Below are 23446 nucleotides of genomic sequence, written 5' to 3'. Positions count from 1 at the left end.
CTTTGGAATAATAATAGCATCTTGGTTTTCCATGCCATGGAGAGCATGTTTTGCTGGGAGAGACTGGAACTACAGGATTTATTTACACAGAAGTATTTCTCTGTTAACAGTCTTTCACCAGTTTGAAATAACTTGCATACGCTAGATAGAGAGGTGTAGGCTAGATGCTAGAAGGCAGCATCAAATGTCTGTGTATTTTATCTTTCCTTCTCCTGATTTCATCTCCTTGAAATTCTGGAGAGTGTAAGAACATGCCCACTGGTTGTGAATAAGGAAACTAACATGTAGATCTTGGTGGCTGCTGTTTGTACAGAGGAATTCCAGTCCTTCTTGGAGTGATGACAGGGATGGAAATCTGACCGAGCTGGTTCTTCAGAATGAAATGAAGGTTTGTCTGATCTATTTGATGCTGTAAGTCTCTCCTGTTTCACTGGGCTGGGGAGATAGCATTGCCATAGTTCTGAAACGATAGTGAAAATGTTTTTGTCCTAATTCTTTCCTGTTTGCTCTGAATATGCAGGAAACCGCCATCCTTAATGCATGTGTCATGGTTTAACCCCAGCTGGCAACTAAGCACCACACAGCCACTCGCTTACTCCCTGCCCCAGTGGGATGGGGGAGAGAATCGAGATAAGAAAAAAAAAAAAAAAGTAAAACTTGTGGGTTGAGATAAAGACAGTTTAATAGGACAGAAAAAGGAAGGGATAATAATAATAATAGATAGATTATACAAAACAAATGATGCACAATATAGTTGCTCACTATCCGCTGACTGATGCCCAGCCAACCCCCGAGCCATGATGTCCCCTGGCCAACTTCCCCAGTTTGTATACTGGGCATGGCATCATATGGTATGGAATACCCTTTTGGAACATTTGGGTCAGCTGCCTCAGCTGCGTCCCCTCCCAGTTTCTTGTGCACTCCCAGCCTCCACTGGCAGGGCAGTATGAGAAGCTGCGAAGTCCTTGACTTAGTATAAACACTGCTTAGAAACAACTAAAACATCAGTGTGTTATCAACATTATTCTCATACTACATTCAAAACCAGGTCAGCATGTTGGGTGCTCTCTAACAATTTGTGATTAAAGTCTCATGTCCTTAATTGGATACTGTCCATTGCCTATCAATAAGTCTGCACTATCTACTCCTTGTTTGAAAGCTGTCTCAATATATCACAGTAGTTCATTATACAGAGCCTCTGTCTTCTAAGATTAAACTCCTCCAATTTATTTAAAGGAAATTATTGTGCAGTCACCAAATTACTAAGAAGATTTGATCACTGGTGACCTGGAGAGGGTTTGGAGATCTTAATTTTAAGTTTTGCTTAAAGACAGGCAAAATAACTAGTTAGCATGATCATATATCTTTCTGACAATTGGGAAATGAGTCTTCAATAGATTAAACCTACTCCACTAGGTGGTAGCACAGTTTTTACTTGATTTTTTTTGTTGCCACAGAAATGTACTGTAATTAGAAATACACCTGCGCTGCAAGTGGTGAAAGAATTTTGTATCCAGGAACTGGAAAAAAATGCTGTTCATTCTGAAGAAATTTATGTATGAGAAAAATTAACCTGCTTAGTAAGTGAAACAGTTTCCTCTCCTATTCTTTAAGATTGAGCAGTTGACCAAAGACTGGACAAGTAAGTGGACAGACAGGAAAGCCATTATGGAAGAATACAGTGTGGACATCAACAAAGAAAAAGCTGGAGTAACAATAGGTTCTAGTTTACCTCATCTAATGGCCATGGATGATGATATCCTCAGCACAGGAGTGGTGCTGTATCATCTCAGGGTGAGATATGGTCACTTGTCTTATTTTTCCCTTGAATGTGAAAACATTTATTTTCTTTGGACACAGAGTGGTTAAGATGGCATTACAACAACAGCTATCAAAAAGTAAAGGCCACAGCCCACAAGACACAGATAATGGGGAAAAAATTAAAAGAGGATACCTGAAAATGGAGGAGGATAAGAATTCATATATGGAATAATAAGTTGACCTCTTATGAATGCTTGTGCAAACTATTTGATAATGTATCATAAGCAAAATACTCAAATTAGGCATTAGTAGTTTGTCCATAAAGCATGAGGACAGGTCTGTGTGTGTGCATGTGTAAACGTAAAGGATGGTGCTTAAAGTATACCAGACATACTGGTCCAGATTTTACTAGGTACTTGTATGCTTGAGACTAGAATACTTGTATATGTGTAGATCAAAGATAAAAGTAAGCTTTAACAAGCACAAGCTCACTTTGACAATGACTTCTATATATTGCTCTTTTAACCCTATGAGGCCTGCCAAGTGGATTCCAGGTGTGTAACTTGAATGCTAATTACTTGTGATCCCACTTGATCGGCTATTTTCCAGGATCAGGTAGAAATCCTGGCCTCGTAGATACTGTTTTGCTGTGTAGCTGTTCATTTAAGGCACCAAGAAGGTTTCATAACATTGTATATATATTACTCCACATTGAGGCTTATGATATACATGGCTAGGTCAAATAGTTTTAGGGGATTTTTTTTTTTTTTTTTTTTTTTTAAAATAAGTCAGTGCTAAGCTGGACTTTAAGTTTTTAATGTTGTTTAAATTAATGGAAATTACTGAAATATTGATGCTGTTTAACGTAAAAGGAATGATGAATGGGTACCTCTACAGAAATGCACTCATTAGTAAAAAATGTGTTAAATGTGTTAAATATGGTTGAAAATCATCTATCTGTCTACTAATAAAATATCTTAATCCAAATCTAGGTTTTGTGCTACTTGATATAGTTTAGGGACATGGGATTTTTTTTTCCTTTAAAAAGCCGCAACAAATATTTGAAACAGAAATCATGCTGCTGTTCATCATGTTGAAAGAGAAACCTTACTAATTTTCTTCATGCCAGCACAAAGAAATTGTACTAAGTAATAATCAGGGACCAAGTAATAATGTCCAGTGCTGATGAACATGCAACTTGATTACTCAATCCTACATTAACATTAAATATTTATTAAAAGTAATTGCTACTACTTAAATGTCTTCCATTATGTGCCATTTTGGAAACAGCAAATATTTTCAAATACTAATTTTGACAACACCTGAAGTAATTTAAAGATATTCATTTTAATGGAGAACCCTAGTTTGAAGGGTCACCTTCTGTAGTCATTAGTATCTCTGTCACACTAACATCTTTGTCCCCTGTTTCTTTGCTCCTAGATGCTGCCTTTTCTTTTCTTTGTGCTTTGCACCTTTTAGACTCTGGTGTCTATTACCTTCATCTGAACAGCAAGAAGGTAAAACATTAGTGGTTCCTTACATATTAGGGCTTCGACGTAAAACAGCACTTTACTTTGTCCTTTTATGGAGAGGTTGTGGCAGCAGTTTTCAGATCATGTAGAATAAACAATGTGTTACTCTTTTAGTCTCTTGATATTCCATAATATTAATTGCACTAATCAATGCTGTGCCTGTGCTTAAAGAACCTTTCTTTCTTAGGTTCTGTTCTTTTTTTCTGGCTTTCATTAACAAAAATGTATGTTTTCCCTATAATTTAACTGACCTTTTTGCATAGCTTAAAAGTATGGGATTTGTTTATATTGTTTAAGAAAAAGATGCACTTCAAAAACTTTTTTGAAAGTTGGAGTACTCCTAAATCTGAAGGGGGAAAGCAGTCTCACTCTTTATGGTTCTGTAATGCACCTTGGGAATGCTACCCTTAATCAGGAAACACTGCCAGAAGAGGGTGACAATGTAGAACCACTTCAGCAGATATGAAGATGTACCTCGATATATTAAGGTGAAGTTGTGCAGTCATTTCATCTGAATCATCTGTCTCACTTTTTCAGGTGGAATATTAAATATTAAATTAGGGAAAAGTATAAATATTAGCTCAGTAATAGCATTTGAAAAAAATGAAATCGACATGGGCCTGGGTTATGGCTATTTTTGTTTTATTTTCTTCTTTAGGTTGAGATAGTTTGCTTGTATGGGATCTGTACCCTTGCTCTCAGCTGCAATTTTTAGTCGTACTTAAACTCACCCAGAATCACTCCACTAACTGGGATACTATTGTGAATTTCATGAGCCAATACTGCTGTAATACACTTTTCTGAATTAAATTGTATTACCAGAGAGTTATTTCAGCACATTGGAAAAAAGTTTATTTTGGAATTACAATAGCTATTTCTTTGTTTAGTCAAGAAAAGGTAATTGATAAAGAGGCCTTTTAGGAGTTGGTTTACTTTTATTTGTATAAAATACATGTTGCTAACTCACTTGATTGTATGAGGTGAGTCAAAGGCCATATGGATTATAAGTTCTCTACAAGTTGTGGCCAAGCCAGGTGGATATTTTGTGGTTGAGGCCACTGACCATTAAGCTGACATGTAACTTGATAATTGCTCCAAAGGAGGGGCACTGGGCACATCCAGTTTTCAGCCTCTCCAGCAAGGGAGTCCCAGCAGGGCTTGCAGCAGAAGGCTCCGTTAGTTGGTTCAGACAGCTGAGCTCTGTGAGGAACTGAATGATAATCATTCCCTTTCCCTCCAATTCACAAAACCACTGTGATTTACCCATAATTACCCATGATTGCATCATCTTATAGTAATGAACAGCTTCCCTTTTCCCAGTCTTCAGGCTTCCGATTACTACTTCTTGCTTCATCTTTAAATCTAGGTGATAATGTGCTTGGAGCAGAAAGCGTATTCAATTTATTCTAATTAGAATACAAAAATTAAGTAGTTTAATGACCATAATTAATTTTAATATGACTGAAAGAGTTGCCACTAAAGTCGTTTTAGAGCACATTCACTAATCAGTTTACAATAATCAAGTATAGTGTCTCTTCAGAGCTGGGAAATGATTTTGCTTTGTTTTCCTAAGAAAAAAGATAGAACCAGTAATGGGACATGCTAGACAGGTGGTAAATTCATTGCTTTTTTTGGTAGCTTTTTCCTCATAGTATTGATTAAATAATGCTGTTTTATTGATATTTACACTGTACCATAAGAATACTGTCTGTCTTCCATCACTGGCCCGTAATATGGTTTGAGTCTGCTTGTTCTGGAGACTTTTGTTCCTAGGCAGTTCTTTTCTTTGAAGTTATTGACTCTTCAGGTTTAGGAACTTGCCCATATACCATAATCACCAAGAAGACTTTCTATAAATGTCATAAGTTTTGGAAAAAAGTTCTCCTTTAGTAGTTACTTTGAAGAATTCATAATCTATGACAAAGTTCCCTTAAAAAATAGAAATTCTGTTACTTTTATATCTGAAAAGCCTAGTTAACTGAATAATCATTTTGCAGCTTCTTTCTTCTTGCATGGATATTTATAAAAAGAATTATCTCATTTCTGCAAAGAAGTCTCACGGTAAAAGCTCAAAGCATCAGAACGTATGTTCATATTAAAAATATTCATCTCAAACACAGTCCAAAAATCATCCACTGAGGGTTACTTCATCTACTGGGGTCATAATAAGAGAAGCTGACATAGCTGCAAGATAAGAAGTAATTGGATCGCCACAGGAGACAGCAGGCTGAAGTATTACAAAATAGTATATAGAGTTTGCTCTAAACAATTCAGTCATTCAGAGGTGATTTATTTCAGGTATTTGCTAAGATGCTGTACCAAAGTTGTTTTAATTATTCTATATAATCCACTTCCAGTAACTGACTTTTAAATTAGTTCTTTTCTTATTCTAGGAAGGAACAACCAAAATTGGAAGAAGTGATTCAGACCAAGATCAAGACATTGGTAAGAGAATGATATTACAAATTGTTTTATGATATGGTCAGGTCAAACCAAGACGTTTACATTTGTCATGTGTAATAGCTAGGTAATGTTTGTGTTTGTCAGCTTTCTTTACAGAAGAAGGTAAGTAGAAGAGAATAATTAAGTTGGCTAAAATATTTCAGTTATTTCTGGTTTTGTTTAAGAGGTCAAAAAGTCAATGGTCTTGACCTAATTGAGATCTCGTCAGAATTTTCTTCCCACTTGTGAAATGCTACATGAGAGTTTAAAAATATCTTCATCCAACGTCCATATCTTGGTATTTTCTATACTAAACTAGTGGCACAAGTGATCATGAGACATTGAAAATGCTTTTCAACTCTACCTTGGCAGACTATTTTAGATATAAAATCTGAATTATTAAGAATATTTATTATTTCATTTCATTTTTGCTTTTAATTTTAACTGTCAATATCAAGAGCTAGAAATTATGGTAGAAAGTTGAAACTTTATATTGAAATTGGAAACTTTGTAGAATCTCTGCTTTGGTAGTTCTGGTAGGTTTGGTTAAGTTTGATTATTTTCTGCCAGTAGATTAGTAAAATATAAACAGTAAGTGACATAATAGCAATAAGAAAATTCAGCACAATAGAAGAGTTTGCACATCAGCTCACAAATTGGAAAGTAGTGTATAGTTTTCCAGAACCACAAATACTTTCAAAGAGCAATGTCCCTGGTTTTAATCAAGTTTTTCTGTGATTGAGTACTTGGCCAGCCATCAAAGATGACAATTTCATCTCCTTGTTCTGCACACGACATAGTTCTCTGAGGTATGAAGTATGCGGTCATAGTGTCAAACAGTGTGTGGTACTTCATTGTGAGGAAAATAGTGCAAACCCAACCCCTTCAACAGGTGAGATAAATCTATACGTTGTAGTTTTGCAGGGACGGTGGATTGAAAGGGATCATTGTATGATAGACAACCACCGTGGGATTGTGACACTGCGACCAGTTCATGGCGCACACTGCACTGTGAATGGATGTGAAGTCACTGGATCATGTCGTCTGTCACAAGGTAAGGCTTGCTTTTTCTATGAATGCCGCATTATAATAATCTTGCCGCCGGAGTTTAGAGACACAGATTTATGGAACTCATGCCCATCTAAGAAATACATCTGTCAGTCTCCTACTGCTGCCTAGCAGCACAAGGTTTGATCCATGGCTAGAGCTTCCAGACTGGGACAAATAAGTACCCCACAGAAAGTAAAATGAAGACATAGGCGACAATATTAAGGCCCCTTTTGGCAGCAGTAGCCTGTAGCCTTCTGAAAAGGGAAGACCTGTAGTCAGAGGCACTGTTGTGGAAGGTAGTGGAGACTGGCTCTAAGCCAGCTGACCACTGGTGGGGTTTTTTGGCAATTATGTAATACGGTCGAAATGACCTTCAACTTTTTCAGTGTGTTTACGTGGAGGGTAGTAGCCACTGACTCACAGGCTATGGTGAATGAGCTCAGATGAAATGGATCAGACTCCCATATTTTCAGGTTGTTATAAAGAAAAAAAACAGTCCAGTTTCTGGGAACTTGCAGTGATCTGGATTCATAAAAAGAAGGTGTAAAAAAAAGTTTCCAGAACTGGGTTGGTTATGTTCTTGATATGAAGTCATGCTCGTCTTTAATATGAACAGGGAATTTACTGTTATGTTGAATTTGCAGACGTCTCCAAGATTAGTTTGCTTGGATGCTGTTGTTACAGAATGATAACTCTGCTGTTCCATAGTGGCAAATTTTAAAAATAGTTCTCTGCTCTGTGATGGTCAGAAAGCTGTTGGTCAGAATGTTATTTTTTTTTAACATACTATTCTGTAGTAGTTTGTTTATGCTATAGTCTGTATACTGGAGTTAAGAAACTGCTAACATTCTAGGGACCAACTGTTTGATGAATTATGGCTCTGTAGATTTCAAATTAATTTTTTTTCACAGGGGCCCTTGTTGTACTTGGCAAGTCTCATAAGTTTAGATTCAATCACCCAGCAGAAGCTGCTATCTTAAGACAAAGAAGATCAGTAAGTTCTAAAACTATTTTTCTCTCCTAATTCTTCATTGATTTTCCTAATTATTTTCCCTCTTAAAAGCAAGCTTGATATAGATAATATTTCTTCCCATCATTGTATTCACTTGCTTAATTTCCTCTATCTAATGGTCTGTAATGACACGAAACCTTTTGAGGGAGGACACTAGTGCTTCTTTCAGATGTGCTTAGCGAAAGATGATGCAGATCCCTTGAATAATTTAGTGTTTCCTATTTCTAGTCATGACTACAGTAGGATTGAAACAGGCAGAATGCCGCAGTGAAAAGACCAGTTAAGAATCTTTCCACATCTGATAATTTTCTGAATTATCTTCTTTCTCTGTCATTTCACCATCCTGAATGAGGTATACTAGAAGAAATGGAAAATTTATGGGATTAAATGGTTGAGTATTGTTGACTCTGAAAGCACTTGCTTGTTACATACATCAAAAATAGATAAAATAGTTCTTGGTATGTTAATCTCAGGAACTAACAACTGTAAGGTATTATTTGGTCAGCTAGTTCAATAATGTTTCAAAAAAAATTAGATAATTCTTAAAATGACTGGCATATGTAACTAAAAAACCTGACAATGTAAATTTTCTGGTTTAGGATATAACCGTATTACCAACTGATATTGGCAAGAATCTACCTTTTAAAATGAGTTTTCATATAGTAACATTTAATACTTTCCACTCAACTGTCTTTTTGTACACAATTCTGTAGTTGAGATAAGGGGCTTAACTTCCACTTGTTTTCATTCTTAATTTCTTAATTAATGAAACATATGCAGTACAGTGAAACAAAGCTACAAGAGGAGGAGTACTCAGTAACAAATACTTAGCAATTTTGCAAATTATCAAAGACTAAGCAGAAGGGTGAGATTGTAAACTCACATGGGAGGTATTATGCAGCATTGCACGCAGTAGTGAGCAATGGCAGTTTTAATGATAACTTGGAAGTTCCTGGGTTGCTGTGATTTCCCGCCCCCCCCCCCCCCCCCCCCCCCCCCCCGTTCTCATGTTGTGTGTTTTGTAGATTAATGAAACCCCACCCATTCTGAGTTGTGGAGCTTTGGACTGGCTCAACTTGGATGGAAGTTGCACCCATTCTCCTCACTATATCCTTTCTTCTCTTGACAAGTGAGTTTAAAACAAACAATTTCTCATGTGGGATGATGTCTGAAACCAGGACTTGGTTCAGACAAAACTTAAGTTGTCTATAGAATAGGTCCCATCATGTTTTCAAGTGATCAGATAAAAGTGTCTGAGAAAATGCATTGGCCACTAATATACAGTGTTATGACATCCAAGCAACAAACCTGAAAAATTATTTATTGATGCACAATCAAGAAAATGCCTCAGATGAGACTGTCAGGCAGCCTTAATTCAGTTCACTTGCGCATCTGCATTATAGCTGTTTTGATTTACAAGCTAATCTGTAATTTTTACAATATTCTTACTTCAGCGCACAGAATGGACTTTTCTAGATATGATTTAGCCAAGGTAATTATTACCAATTCAGTTTCCCTGCTAATTTGTTGTGGAAAACAGAAGGTTAGTTTGTTCATAAATTCCCTTGAGTTCAAGTCCTTGTTGAGCCCTTCATCTCAGAAACCCATTGTGATTCTCTTTTTTTTTTAAAACTGAGCAGTAAATAAGGCATAGACTCCTTCCAAAATGTTGAAGAGCTGCTCATACTCACAGTGTCTAGTGTATGCTTTTCATGGCAGAGCCTTTCGGAAAGGGGAAGGGTTGGTGTGATGAAGACAGCGATTAATATGTATCAGGAAAATGAATTAAGATATCTCCTGTGTTTCAGTTAATGACATTGAAAACAGAATATCATGGAATTAAATGTAATTGGGTTCTTTCTCTTTTTTAATTCCTCTCAGCCTGGCACATTCAATTGACCTGTTAAAGGCAAGAAACAGCCATCTTCTCATTCATATCTGTTGATAGTTCTGCTTCTTGCTAGAGTGTTTTTGGTGTGGTAACATACTGGAAATCTTTTATCTCTTTCTAGAGGAAATATCTCATCTTGCTTTTATGAGCGTAAAATGTTATCTCTGTTTTGAACATCTCTTCATACTTCTAGTCAAGTGGCTTGCTTTCCACCTTGGCTAGTTGTGTTTCCATGTGTTCTCTTTAATGTATCTAATCTCTGCATTTGCTTTTCATTTACTGCAGTGATACCTTTCTATACAAAGTGGTATTTAATTTTGTTTCTTTACTGAGGTACATTTTACACATCACTGCTGTTATTTTCTTTGTAAAAATTACAAAGAATTTTAAAATAAGGGTTTGTCTAATGACCTTCAAAAGTAGATACCAAGTTGTTCTTTACATACGTATAAACATCAGAGGTGGAGCTTTTGTTAGAAATTTGTTGGTGGTCCTAGAAAAACCTGCAGAAATCCTGGAGCATTGTGAACAGTTTAGCACAGAATTGCACTTGGTTTTCCCCTTTTTAACCTGACAAAACTGAAGAACATTTCTGATTGATTTTTTTCAGACCACATTCAGATAGCAGATTTGTTTGTGTTGATCAATTTTTTTAATCACTTGGACAGCACTATGCATATTACATTGCTTAACGTTACCCTCATACTTACCTAGATTCTCTCAAATGGTTACTTCAGTGAAAATGAAAAGCATTATGGTATTGCATTCACTTGATTTTTAAGAATGTCCATCTCTTACAGGAATAAGCTATAAACTATGTCTAATATTAGTTGTCTTTCACCTTACATAATCCAGTGGTCTTTTTTTCCTCTTGAATAGTTTTTTGGCAAAGGTAAACTGAATTGATCTACTCAGCCTTCCTTTACAGTAACCACTAAGCCTGTGTTTCTGTCCAGACAAGTAGTTTTGCTCATGGAGGGGTTTACAATGGAGACATCTAGCCTAAGATCTATAATATGAGAATAAAATAAGATATAAGTGGTCCCTCAAATGTTCAGCTTTCGTGAAGAAAAGTCAATGTCAAGTACTAAAAGGTGTGTCCGAGGTACTTTGAAACAGTAATACAGGACTAAGTGGACTACAAGAAGTGCTTACTTGTTCATCAGTAAAAAGTCCACCTAGTACAGAGTCTTATCTCTGTCAGAAGGACGTGCTTAGAGGAAAATGTAAGAACAGGGCAAGCTCTGTGTGTGTGTGTGTGTCCCCTCTGACTTGATAGTTCTTGATGCTCTCCCAGCTGCTAGCAATCTGCATCTTAGAGTCCTCCTCTACTGAAAATTACAGTAACATGTCTGTGTATAATAGACTTCAGTGAAGTTTTCTTGTCTTCTTTTTGAACACCTTTATGATGTCCTATTTTTATTTTTGCAGTCAAAAATGTAGAAACTCTAAAGAAAACAAATGTTCTCCTGAACTAAGGTAAGAATATTAACGTGTCTAAATCATGCTGAATTTTTTGGCCCTTCTAGCCTTGTCTTCTCTTGTGCTACACTCTTTTCCTGCAGAAGAGATGCAAACTAGGCTTCAAGCTTTAATTTGTTTTTATCATATTGAAACAAGAATCTGTACATGCAGCTGAGTTATAGGCAAGTCTCTGCAACCATGTTCTTTCTTCATACTTGATCTTGTGCAAATGGTTTGTATCTTTGTTGCATGTGCAACCTGGATTTTAGAGCCATGACTAGAGTGGGGTTTACGCTGAAGCTGCCACCAATTTACAATATATAAAAACTCTAAAATGTATTAAATTTGATATCAGTAGTAGGTACTGTGAATACGCATTAGTATATTGAAAATTCCTTGGACAAATTGGGTTCTTTTCTGGTGAGAAGAAAATGGCTTTATGGAAGAATCCAAAAAAGAAGTCATAGCATAGAACATCCTTCATTCATGCAGAGAAGCACAGCACCTGCACACAAAAATAATTCAGAAATTGTTTGGCTTCCATGGGCTTAAGTACTCTTTAATCAGGAACTGATGGTACTTTGCTTTCTTCTGGATTTTTTATTTCAGAACATATGAGCATATATATATTATGGTACTGATTAATTACAGTCTTATCTCCCATGCTGTCAGTGTGATGATGGTTTTCCCCATTTGCTTTTCATGGGTTGAATTACCAACTCTACCTCTAATTGTATGTTAAAATGTTTTGAGAAATGAGAGAGAAAAATTTCTACTGTGGCACCCAAATATGAAAACATTAGGCATGAAACTTACTTTGAAAAGGGGTGTGATTTATTGTACTCTTACTTGGCTGCTTGTTCATACAGCCTACTCAGAAGAGCCCCAGCGCTTCAAACTTCTATGTTTCTTGTCAGCCAGCAAACACACAGAATTCTGGCTTGTTACTGGCATCAGTCATCATATGATACCGTCACCACAAATAACTAGACAATGAAGTTCTTGCTCCTGTCATTGCCTTAATACCACACTGTATATAAATATAAACCCTGATTTTGTTCTCTTGCTGGTTTGAGAAAAAACAGTTGTTCCATTAGATTCCAGTGGTATAAGAGTACACTGAATTAATTTTAGCTCCTTGGAACATGTTTAAGCTCTCTGTTTTTTAAAATACCAACATTGTTAAACCAGTGAAAAAAAATCTGATAAGAATGCATGAAATACTACTGAACTGGAAAGGAAACAGTGCCCGTAGATGTGGCATCTGATGCTGGAGAACATACACCTTATTCTCATGTGGTATAGTTAACGTGTCCACCTAATATTTGTAAAAATAGTACTCTGAGTTCTTACAGCTTTCATTTGAGAATTTCAAAGTGCTCTACAAATACAAGTTAAAGGACTCTTTTGCATCTCCTAAAAGATCCCTCAAATATTTCATTTCACAGAGAAATGCACTGTATCAGTCACTGCAACTCTACAGCTTACAGCAGAATCATGTATAGTGGGTTAGCAGGGGAACTAACTGATTCTATATATAACTGAAATAATAAGGGCAAAACCTGTGATAGATTGTAGTTCCAGCTGAACTGGAATTTAGCAAGGCAGTGGTGACCTTTACCGGAGTGCGTGGCTGTGTCTTGTGCCTGTGACTTGTTGCCAAAAAGAGTTCTGTTTTAGAAGTGTATTTAAAGGGTTGCCTTAAGTAAGTCACCTTACCCTTGTTTTGGGGGCTTAGGCAAACAAAAAAATGAGGCTTTGCATGGAAAGGCTAAAAAAACCCAACCAACCAACAACAACAAAAAATGCACAGGTGTGCTTTTTCTGTAAGCAAACCAGCTAATCTGAAATCCAAATGATACTTCTTCTCATGGTAACTTCCATGGAGGGGATTACTCTGTGTGTACATTGCTAAAGGTCCCTTATTTCTAAAGGTTTCTGACTCTGCTGGCTGCTTTGACTGGTTTCTGGTTCCCACCTCCTGCCCACCATCCCCAACTTTTGCTTTCAGTTGTGTGAGTGGCATTGCTTCCTGAGGCTGGAGGAGGTGATAATACCATGTCTTCGTATTTCCTTCATTGCTCTTCCCTTTGGTTTAGGGAGAAAGGAGAGGTTTGAGCCTCTGTGCTAGGCAGAAGCAGATGTACGATCCCAGGCAGCTGCGTGGTGCCTGCTGCTCTGTGATGCTCTGAGGCCCTGCGGGAAAGGGCATGGATTGGACACGGGTGGAGAGGGAGGATGGAGTGGGGGTGGATGTGTATCAGTGGATAGGCTTGAAACCCTGACTTGTTATTGCTCTCAGTGCTGGGATTTGCAAGGGTGCAAAATGCCTTGCCAACATTTTTTTTTCTGCTTTATTATTAACTCTTCTTCCCCTGGGAAAAGTAATTTATAAAAGAAAAATGGGACTCTAGACGGACAGAAGGATGGGGCTGCTAACTTAACTGATGTTTTCTTTGTGAAAATCAGCAAATTTCAGCTTTTAGCAACAGTGGTTATTTTCACTTGAGTTTCTTTATTTGAGCCTTAAGGTTTTGTTGCAGAAGGCATTCAGCCTCACCACAGAGCTATTGCTGCCATAGTTACTAAAAACTGCATTATGCTGTAGCAGCCGCCAGCCTCTGCATCAGCAGTAGAAGTGTTTGGGGAAGAGGGGAGGAGAATTGCACAATAGGATCCCGGAGAGCTGACGACAAAACAGGCTGGAAAAAATGTGGATTTACAGATGGTTCATTTAGCACGCGTCATGCAAACTTTGTGGAGAGAAAAATGAGATGGAAAACAATCCGGCAGCATTGGTATAATATGAAAATTTTCTCAGTAATTTGTGATTATCTTTAAGGTTGGTGTCTTTCTCTTGTTGAAATTTTACTTGCTGTTTTTAAAGGTTTACTTGGAGGAGGGGTAACTTGACACTTCTCACTGCATTTGGTACACCTAGAAATCTGCATGCTTTTATGAAATTCTATGCAGGGTTGCTTTTTTTATATGCTATATGCCAGAGTATGCCAAACCAAGATTTTATGTATGTCTTGATACCTACAGAAACGAAGCTGTTTGTCTTACGTTTGTCCTGAGGTTATATTATTTTCTGCTAGAACTATACCAAACATAGATTGCTTATGTGGGAAGGCAGGAATACAAGCAATAGCAAAAATTGGTTTGTGCTTTATACCTGTATCTCATAGTATTCCTGTATTTCAAGTCTAAATTTAACAGTACATCTGATTTAAGATGTTTTAGATGAAAGAAATGAGTGATCTCATCTACCCTTTACAGAGTATGGCTAAATTCTTATGTTAACTGGATTGCTATATGGTTTTAGTTTAGTCATCCAAACATGTATTACACAAACTGAGTGCTCTTTAAATTGTCTATTAGGTGATTTAGCTACAAAGCATGTGAATCTGTTATTTTCTTTCTGGGCCATCATCATCTCATTTTTTAGTTTAGTTTGTCGTGTTATTTCCACAAACCAGCAAGAGTGTGTTGACATGACATAGCATGTTCAAAGGCAGAAAGGGAGCATTCTTACTTCATGTTCTTGGTTTCAGCAGTTTCTGTGAGAGACAGATCTGTATCCCAAACCAGCCAGTCATTTTGCTCTCACAGTCAGTAGTCTCATGGCCAGAGGAAAAACATCTTCCAGCATACCTGTATTATGTAAGTGGCTCTGCATGAATTTTCATTATCTTTTTGTTCCGCTTGAGAAAACCATCTTTAAGAAGCAACTTCATAAAAAGGTGTTTAATGTTCAGTCTCTGTATTCAGACCTGTCTTTACTGCCCTGCCTGGTTTTTGTTTTGTACTATTAAAAATTAGGAGATGAAGCAAAGAGGAGCAGAACTGCAATTCGTATATATACCTTCAGCAACAGTAATTTATTACAGAAACTTTAACCTTAGGGAGAGAGGATTGTACAAACTAGCTACATCACCAGAACAAAAGCAGTAATAATACTGTAATGGTTGCTGTGCTGTGGGTTTTTTTCCAAGGTTTAAAGCGAAGTATCGGTATGCATCTGTGCTCTGCCTTTTTGGGGTGTAGTCATAGTATAGAGCTGTGATTAATAACATCAGCTTGGCCTGCATCGTATTCTGCTCTGTGTGCAAACACACACGCCTGTTGGAAAGGATCTTACAGTTTCATGTTAGTTCAGCAAAAAGCCATTAGCACACACATGAGGGAATACGCTAGTGCTGCTGAGAACAGCAAACAACACACTTCCATCTGCTTTGTTTGGACTGCTTATTCTCTGATACTTCATAATATATGGGTGGGGGTGAGGGTGGGATTGTTTCAGCGTTGTTGGAAAGTATGGGAAGAGCTTCTGACCCTCTCCCAGCTGTAAACAGATGTTACCTAACCACCTCTGTGAGCATTGTGAGGTCTTTGGATTGAAATGCAACACTGAGTTGTATCATGTACTTAAATGTTCTGGGTTTCAATTTCTAAACAGATTGAACTTTGATAGGTCAATTTTATGGAAAGGATGGCTGAGTGCTAAAAGTCATGGTTAGGAAGAATATGAGACATTTTGTAAGAGGAATTTTATTTTATCTAGTTTTAGTAAACAGTTGCAGAACAGGAATTCTTTGTCTACTGTTTTACTATCATGCTCAGCTTTTCAGCCTTATTGGCAATGATTTACTCAGTTTCCTCAATCTCATACAGAATGGTGCTAATAATGATAAATCATAAAATGATAGATGATAGAAATCAGCTCTTCTGATACTTGACTTTCTGATATTTGATAATGTTAATGGTTCCTCATCACTCCTCTTGGATTAATGTACTTTGCTTATTTCACACATGCCTCAGACTAAGTGACTTGCCCAAGGTCATGCAACTGTCCAGTAGCAAATTTAGAGTCATGTTTTTCAACTTTCATATCACGATAGGAATCAGAGCTTTTATATGTCTTTTAGCAAAACAGGTTAGAGACTACCCCATCGTCAGAGTATGCAGAGACTTAACATTTACAATTGCTATTAAGGTTTATTAGTTTTAACGTATCAGCAAGAAGAGGCTTCAGCTGACATCAGGGCTCTGTTAGGTTTCGTGCATAAGCATCCAGAGGCAGTCCTCTCCCTGAAGACCTTGCAGCCTAAGTACATGAAAGCACAGAGGTGATAAAACTGCTCCAAAATCAGAGAGGTCTTGTCTCAGATCAGTCCTTTAATCTCCAGATTATTTGGCTGCTCCATTACGTTTCCCTTGGAAAATATGGAAGATAACCTGGAAGCCACATTCAGGGAAAGCCTCCCTCAGAGTTATCATTAAAACCATGGGAGCTTTTCCTAAACGAGATCCTTCAGATTTAATACTATGTTCATAAAGTGATTCTTCTTTAGTTAACCAGTCTAGATTTAACCTCTGAGTTTGTCCCCCCCGTAGCTGGTGGCATTACAAATACCTGAACAGCTGGTCATTTGTAATGGCCATACGAGTGTTTCAGTGCTGCAGTGAAGTGTCAATTCAAACCTACTTCAGCTGAATGAGAAATGAGGCACCCCTCTCCTATTTCCTGGGGATCAATTAAAGTTTATCTGAGAGGAAAAAATTACAAATCACGGATTGTTGGCATCTTTGTAGTCAAACCAAGGACAAATAGAACTTGGAGCTGTCTATTCTTATAATTCGTTCCTGTGGGTCCCAAACAGACACAAACTATTTAGCAGATGACAGTAGCAAAGTTTGTACTCTGACTGTTCACACCATGCCAGACAATTGAACAGAAGATATTCCTTTTCAGTTATTCTCACCAGCATTACATTTACATAAACATCAAAACCAAACTGAATTCTGTTTTCCTCAGGTCAGTGAGAGTCACAGTAATATTGTAAATTACTGAGAATCTTAAGGCTTCTATGTAGTAAGGCTTTCCCACTGCTTTTTAAGAAAGTGAAATATATGTTCCATGTAAAGGTACTCCAGAAGTTTTGTAGACTTCGGCTGCTTAATTGTTTCATCTGTTTTGTCTGCTAATCAAGCACACAGAATCAAAGTTGTTGCTGTAGAAATGGTTGCTTTGAACACATGCTTACAGTTCTAAATAGACATGTCAAATTAATTCCTATGTAGCAAAGGTCAAATGCTCTTTTCATACAGGTGACCTTGTATTGGTACTGATTTTACAAACATGATGTTTCCAAAGCATTCCTTTTGAAATTATATTTTCGTTTTCTTTGACCTTCAGGGATTCTTTACAGTTTTGATACCTTTTCTCTCTTTAAAAGTATAATAAATACATCATTTACTTCATTAGTAAAATATATTTTAAATTTTTTGTCTAGACCTAAAGATTTAATTTTCTGAGGTTACATATAATAATGTGGTGTTTAGAAACAAAACAGCAGGCAAAGATCATATATCACCTTTATATATAATATAACTTTAATGTTAAGGACTTCTGATGATAATGTGTGGACAAGTAGAATATATATTCCTTTGAGGGAGTTAATGTATTTTGAATATTATCATGGATCATGCTAAGAATAGATACTATTTTGATTGTTACTCTATGTGTGTGCGCATGTAAAATTTTGGCACGCAGGAATGAAACATCTTGGAGGGGACTATAAGGCAGTTCTTCACAGGTTAGTCACTTTTCTTATTACAATTCTGCTTCAAATATAGAAGCAGTCACATAATATAGTTGTTGCATCCAACAGAGAATTGGGTGATCAAGTTCCTTCCTTGGTACTGCCAGAGACTGTCAGTGTAATCTCAATAATGTCCATAACCCTTTCTAGGTTGGAGATTTTTGATCTGAAAACAGAGAAGAATGTTTGTTACTTCTGTAAAGCACTTTGAAGTACTTAGATGACAAATATCCTATATAGTGATTATAAAATTTTATAACATATAACCAACCCCCCTCCCCAATTTCATTCTTGGAAGATCTACAGCAAAATGAAAAGTGACAGTATTTTAAAAATTCTTTTTGGTGTTATCTTTCTGGTGATGGAATTTTCTGCTTCACCATGAGAGCTTTCATGTTTGCTGACATTTATGATACTTACAGGATCGTAGCCTACTATGACATGCATATACACAGCCACTTTACCATCACCAGTTTTTGTCATAATGCACCCTTACTGAACAAAAACAATATCTTAAATGTTGTCTGTCTTTTTTTAGTAAGATGACTTGTTTTATTACAAATGTTTGGTATTTGTTTCTGTTTTAAATTCACTGTCAACATTTCTAACAGCAGAGAAATAAATGCTGTGCATGAAGAGTACAAGCAGAAACTGAGAGACCAGGAAGCTTTCCACAGAAAACAAATTCAACGGCAGCAGCTCTATGTTGAGGATTTACAGCAGCAGATCCTGAGAGGACAGATCAAAGCAGAGCGGGAACTAGAAAATGACCAAGCACTAATTAACCAGCAGATCCAAGAAAGTGAGTACCTAACTCTTCCACAGCTGCATTCTTTCATCCTCTTGCTGGTTTTGTCCTCGTTATGCTTTATACTACGGGTGGAACTTTTATTATAGCTTATTACTAGTTTTCTCTTATAATTGCCTTTCCCTTGAGAACAGTTACTAAGCTTTGATTAACAGGACTAAAGGGCTTCCTTTGCAGTGCACCAGCAGCACTGTTTAATTAGCTCTGCAGGTCACTGCTGGGAGAGACAGCACCAGCGTGCAACTCCGCTGTGGCACTGAGCCTCTTGTCTCCCGAGCTGCTCCCCATCCTGCCTCTCTGTAGCTTTGCTCTGCTCATATCTGTAGTGCAACTCTGCCATGTTGCAATGTAGACCAAGTCTACTGTTGTAAGTTTTTCTTGTGCTTCATCCAATGAGTTGTTCTGGGAAGTTGAAATAGAGATGAATGTGGTAGTTCCTACCATAAGCTTTCAGGGGAAACTGCTGTAACAACAGGATGCGATAGGAACCAAGCACCACAGCAGTGTGTGTTGGTTGAGGTACTCTCTTTATGCATTTCATTGATGATGTCATCTGTAACAATATAGACCATTTTCACATGCTTTTAATGAATTTCATTCATTAGGAAAAATAGAGCCATGGCATAAGACCATGCCTCAAACCTGAATTTTCTGTGGTTGCTATGTGAGTTTTAAACAATGAAAACAAAGAAAATACATCTGAGAAGTAGGTGGGACACTGAAATTCAGAGCTAAAATCCCAGCCCCAGTTAAGGGAAGGAGAGTTTCAACTGGGTTTTATATAGACAATTTCCAACACTCCCCCCCCCAACCCTTTTATAGTATGAAGATGTTCTGTGGTAGAAACTGAAGTGCAACAAATTAAGATTAAAAATACGATATGTGTCTTATTTACCCTAAAGATGATTAGTTAGTGGTATTGCATTCTTCACTGCTGAATTTGTTTTAAACCAAAACTGGATTAAAAAAAGAGATACGTGCTTTGGTTCAAATAAGAGTTATTTCTAGGAAGTTCTACAGCATAATGCAAGAGTACTAAAGGCTAGATCAGTGACCAGATTTTGAATGGTAAATAGCTATGACAGAAGGTAGAGCCACAGCATATTTGGAGAGGTATTTTTTAGGGTCAGTGGCTCCTGGTCCCCAGAGGTGCTGCTCTGCATGCAGGCAGACATATTCAGCAAGATTTCTTGGTGGGGTTGGGCTGCCCCTTAACGAGTTTATAGACTGATTTGGGAACATTTCAAACCTTGAGATGTTTTTGACCACTGAAATTGGGTGGTTATAGTGTTCTCTAGTTTGCTGTTTAACAAATGATTTGATCCAGGTTTCTTGATAAGCAAAGTATCCCTATTACAAAGGCACTGTTCCCACTTGGCAAAACCTGCTATTGGTTCCTGGAAGAAGAAAACTTCTGGGAATTTTTGGAAGCTTCTCAGACCCAAACTTATGCAGTCTGCTATCTTTTAATTATGTCAGCCACAATGAAGAGATTAAAAGGAAATTGTGGTGATGGGATGTAGCAGAAATGGACTTAAGATATGTAGATAGTACAGAGAACCAGGGGAATTCCCCCAGAATATCTTTATTTCCTGGGTCTGTAGACTTGTTCTTTGCATCCATCTAGTTCTGCTGTTTTCACTGTGTTCACCCAAAGCCTAGCTAGGCAGGTAGTTTTTGCCAGCCAAATACAATTCTTCACTTGGCAACCCACCAAAGTTCTCCACCTTTTCTGCACCCTCTGTGTCTCAGCTCATGACAGAGGCAAGTTTGTGAGCAGAGATTAATTAGCATCTTAGAGTTTGCAGCTCTGTTGCAGGGAAACTTATCTGCTAAATCTGCTTGCTAGAAACATGCTAAAGAGGACAGATCTGGAAATAAAGAGTTGAGAAAAAAGCTTTGTATGGGAAAGTTAAAAATGTTATCAAGAAAAATTAACTAAAATAACAACTAAAATGCATCCCTTTTATCTGTAGAGTAACCATAGATTTAGAATTCCTACTTCTGTGCACGTGCTATGTGCAGAGCTGCCAACATAAACGGGACAGGAGACTCATTGTAGTAGGGATCACTCATGAAGTATGTTTAACAAGATCAGTAGTCACCAAGCAAGTGATGCTGACAATCCCTATGGACTAATGATTTCTTGCGTTAGGGAAATTTCCACAGCCCCAACCCAGGGTGTGCAGAGCTGCAGGTAGCCCTCATTCATCACATCAGACATAAATAGCTCTTAATTCCTAACCCCCTGAATAAACAACAAGAGGTTGCTTATTCAGTAAAGGACTGCAGATTGAAGGTAAGCCCAGCCAAAAAAAATGTTGCTGCTAGTAAGACAGAGTGCTTTGAAAAGCTTTGGTCCTTTGAGAAATGCTCTACTTGCCAAGGAACCTTGCCTGTGATTTTACAATGCTTTTTCACTTAAGGGTATTTTTTTTGTTTGCTTTGTGCAGCTGAATATGTGTATTTTTATAGCAGCATAAAAATGAACAAACTCTGCTTTGTTAAGAGAACATGTCCAAGCAATCAGATGCAATCTGGTAGTGGTGATCTCAATAACCCCTTCTTTTGACTGTTACAGTTCATCATAGCTCAGATTGAAGCCAGTGCGCTCTGAAAGACCTCTAAGCACATCCCCTGCATGGAATAAAGTAGTCTTGCAGCCAGGGTTAAAAACAAATCAACCTGGTGTTCTGTGTTCTCTACTGTTTCCCCACTGACTGCAAAGATCAGGTTCTGAATATTTAGAGAAGACTAAGTGTGTAAGCAGAGTTAATGTGTTTTATTACCAAATTAGGTTAATCAGTTTGTGAGCATATTTAGCATTTATGAAATATGGGGAACATTTACAAAAGTAGAGAAGCTAACTGTCTTTATGGAGTAGAGTGGTGATTTTATGAAAAATATGCATTAACTGGTGGTACGAGCTTAGGGTTTTTTTGCATTTTGTTTGTCCTGATAGCTGAAGGTTGTGTTGGCTTCACCTGCGTCCTTGCCATGAGTGTATTTGATTTATTTCAAGTACATTACATGCTAAAGTGCTCGTGTATAAAATTTGCAGGCTCACATCAGGCTGTTTTGGCAAGTGCTTATTGGAGCAGCTGTAGTTGCAACAGGCAGGAAATTTGTGGTTGTTGCTCTACCTCAGCCAGGTGCTGCACAGGGTTTGTGTTGCTTGTTGGAAGTTTCCATCTGATGGGTTTAGAGAGGGTGGCAGAACTGTCCAGCAGGTACCTCTATGGTGGCTTCCTTGAGCCTTGTCTTCAACCTACTTTGAAGGTTGCATGCCCATCCACAGGACTGGTAGCTGGCAGCTGCAGCTGCCCTCACAAATGAGGCACATCCCGACTGGAGCGTAGAGAGGTCTAGCCTTCAGGCTTACTGAACTTGCCACCGATAAGGGCAAGCACAAAAATTGCCATTTCCCGTGGTAAACAAAGTTACTTAGCGTGACTGGGCTCCCTCATGTTCAGCATGCCTAGGCAAGTGAGAGAAAATAGTTTGCAGGTGGGTTTTGTTCGTTCAGTAAAGTTAAGGAAGAAAGGATAGGAGCAAAAGGCACAAAGAGAAATGTGGTTTTTTTACAATAGTTGTGAAACACTCAAATGCTGTGATGAGAAGTCAGTAACATTTTAAGATTGCACAAGTGCTTATTTTTTCACTTGAAATGTAGGGATTTATTGGCCAAAGGCTCATCAGTGTGAGCCTGAAATTCCATCTGCTGCATTAATACAGAGGTTCTGTTCAGCTCTGTACAACTTCCTCTTCTAGTTCCCTTGTTAACTCTGCTGTCAGTGCACATACATTCATTCCCTAAGTAACATATACGAAGCTTAACATGTGACTTCAGAATAATTATAGCAGAAGTAGTAGCACATTTCACAGTAAAAAACTAATGAGTCATACTTCACTACTGTGAATATATATCCTATGTCTGAAAAGTGCACAGAATTGAACTCAGGCCTTTTAATGCTTCCAGTATATTTTAAATTGAGGTGACATTTGAGTGTAATCTTTGAGCATTTGAAGTGTGTTCTACTTTTTGCTTACAAACAAGGTCTTATCCACCAGTCTCCTTAGCTATATTACCCAAGCCCCTGCTTACATCTTGCAGTTGTTACCCAAGTCCTTATCCCAATGGAAAGGCTTCCTGTTATCAATAAAGTGCAGCAATGATGAATTTTTTTCTAAATGGTTTGTCAAGACTCTTTTCTACGTGCATAGAAATTCTGTTCTCAAATGAGCACTCAAGGCTGATTAAATTAAGAAACAAGATAGTAACGAACAATGTTTTTCCTATGATTTTTACTTTCTTTCAATCATTGTTTTGTTTACAGACCAGCAGTGGCTTATTAATGAGAATAAACGACTGGCTGCCCTTCAGCAGCAACAGAGGGAGTTTGCAGTGCAAACAGAGACTAGGCTGTATGCAGAGGCTGAGGTGCAGAGTACCATTGGGCTAGAAATCTGCCCTTCCCTGCTACAGCAGAACAAGAAGAGACTGGTACAGCTGGAGCTCTTGCGAAGATACTCCTTAAAAAAGGCAGAAAGAAACATAAGACGGAAAAAGGTCAAATTCCAGCTAGAAAGGATAGTCAAGAAGCAGAAGTTATTGGAAGCCAAGCAAAACCTAGAGCATCTGGAAGCTAGCTGCTGGCTCAATGAAGAGTGTGTGAAACAATCCCAAGTCCTAAATGAAAATACTGCTGTACTGTCCTCTTCAGATCAACAACTGCAAAAGAGAAGGAAGTCACTGGGTTCGAGTTCCTTGCAGCACAGGCAGCATTTGTTCTATAACCCACATCTGCCTCATGTACCCAGGTAAGTTAACATCGGCCAATTCCTCTGCACTTACCTTGAATTTAAATTAATTTTGAATTT

The 23446-nt window shown here is 37.7% G+C and overlaps 1 protein-coding gene across 1 annotated transcript in view; it reads left to right on the top strand.

Annotated features, from left to right (window-relative positions):
• Window positions 1-23446, top strand: part of STARD9 (StAR related lipid transfer domain containing 9) — a 121112-nt gene that overhangs the window by 77509 nt on the left and 20157 nt on the right. Inside the window, exons 15-23 of the mRNA XM_049825920.1 lie at window positions 314-388; window positions 1615-1794; window positions 5687-5738; window positions 6652-6789; window positions 7697-7779; window positions 8823-8926; window positions 11120-11167; window positions 18369-18559; window positions 22903-23386. Coding sequence (XP_049681877.1) covers window positions 314-388; window positions 1615-1794; window positions 5687-5738; window positions 6652-6789; window positions 7697-7779; window positions 8823-8926; window positions 11120-11167; window positions 18369-18559; window positions 22903-23386 — 1355 coding nt within the window. The remainder of the gene's footprint in view (window positions 1-313; window positions 389-1614; window positions 1795-5686; window positions 5739-6651; window positions 6790-7696; window positions 7780-8822; window positions 8927-11119; window positions 11168-18368; window positions 18560-22902; window positions 23387-23446) is intronic.

The sequence above is a fragment of the Accipiter gentilis genome, chromosome 22, assembly GCF_929443795.1.
Source record: "Accipiter gentilis chromosome 22, bAccGen1.1, whole genome shotgun sequence".
Lineage (NCBI taxonomy): Eukaryota > Metazoa > Chordata > Aves > Accipitriformes > Accipitridae > Astur > Astur gentilis.
Note: the sequence above shows the minus strand (reverse complement) of the source record. Positions and strands in the feature narration are given on the sequence as shown.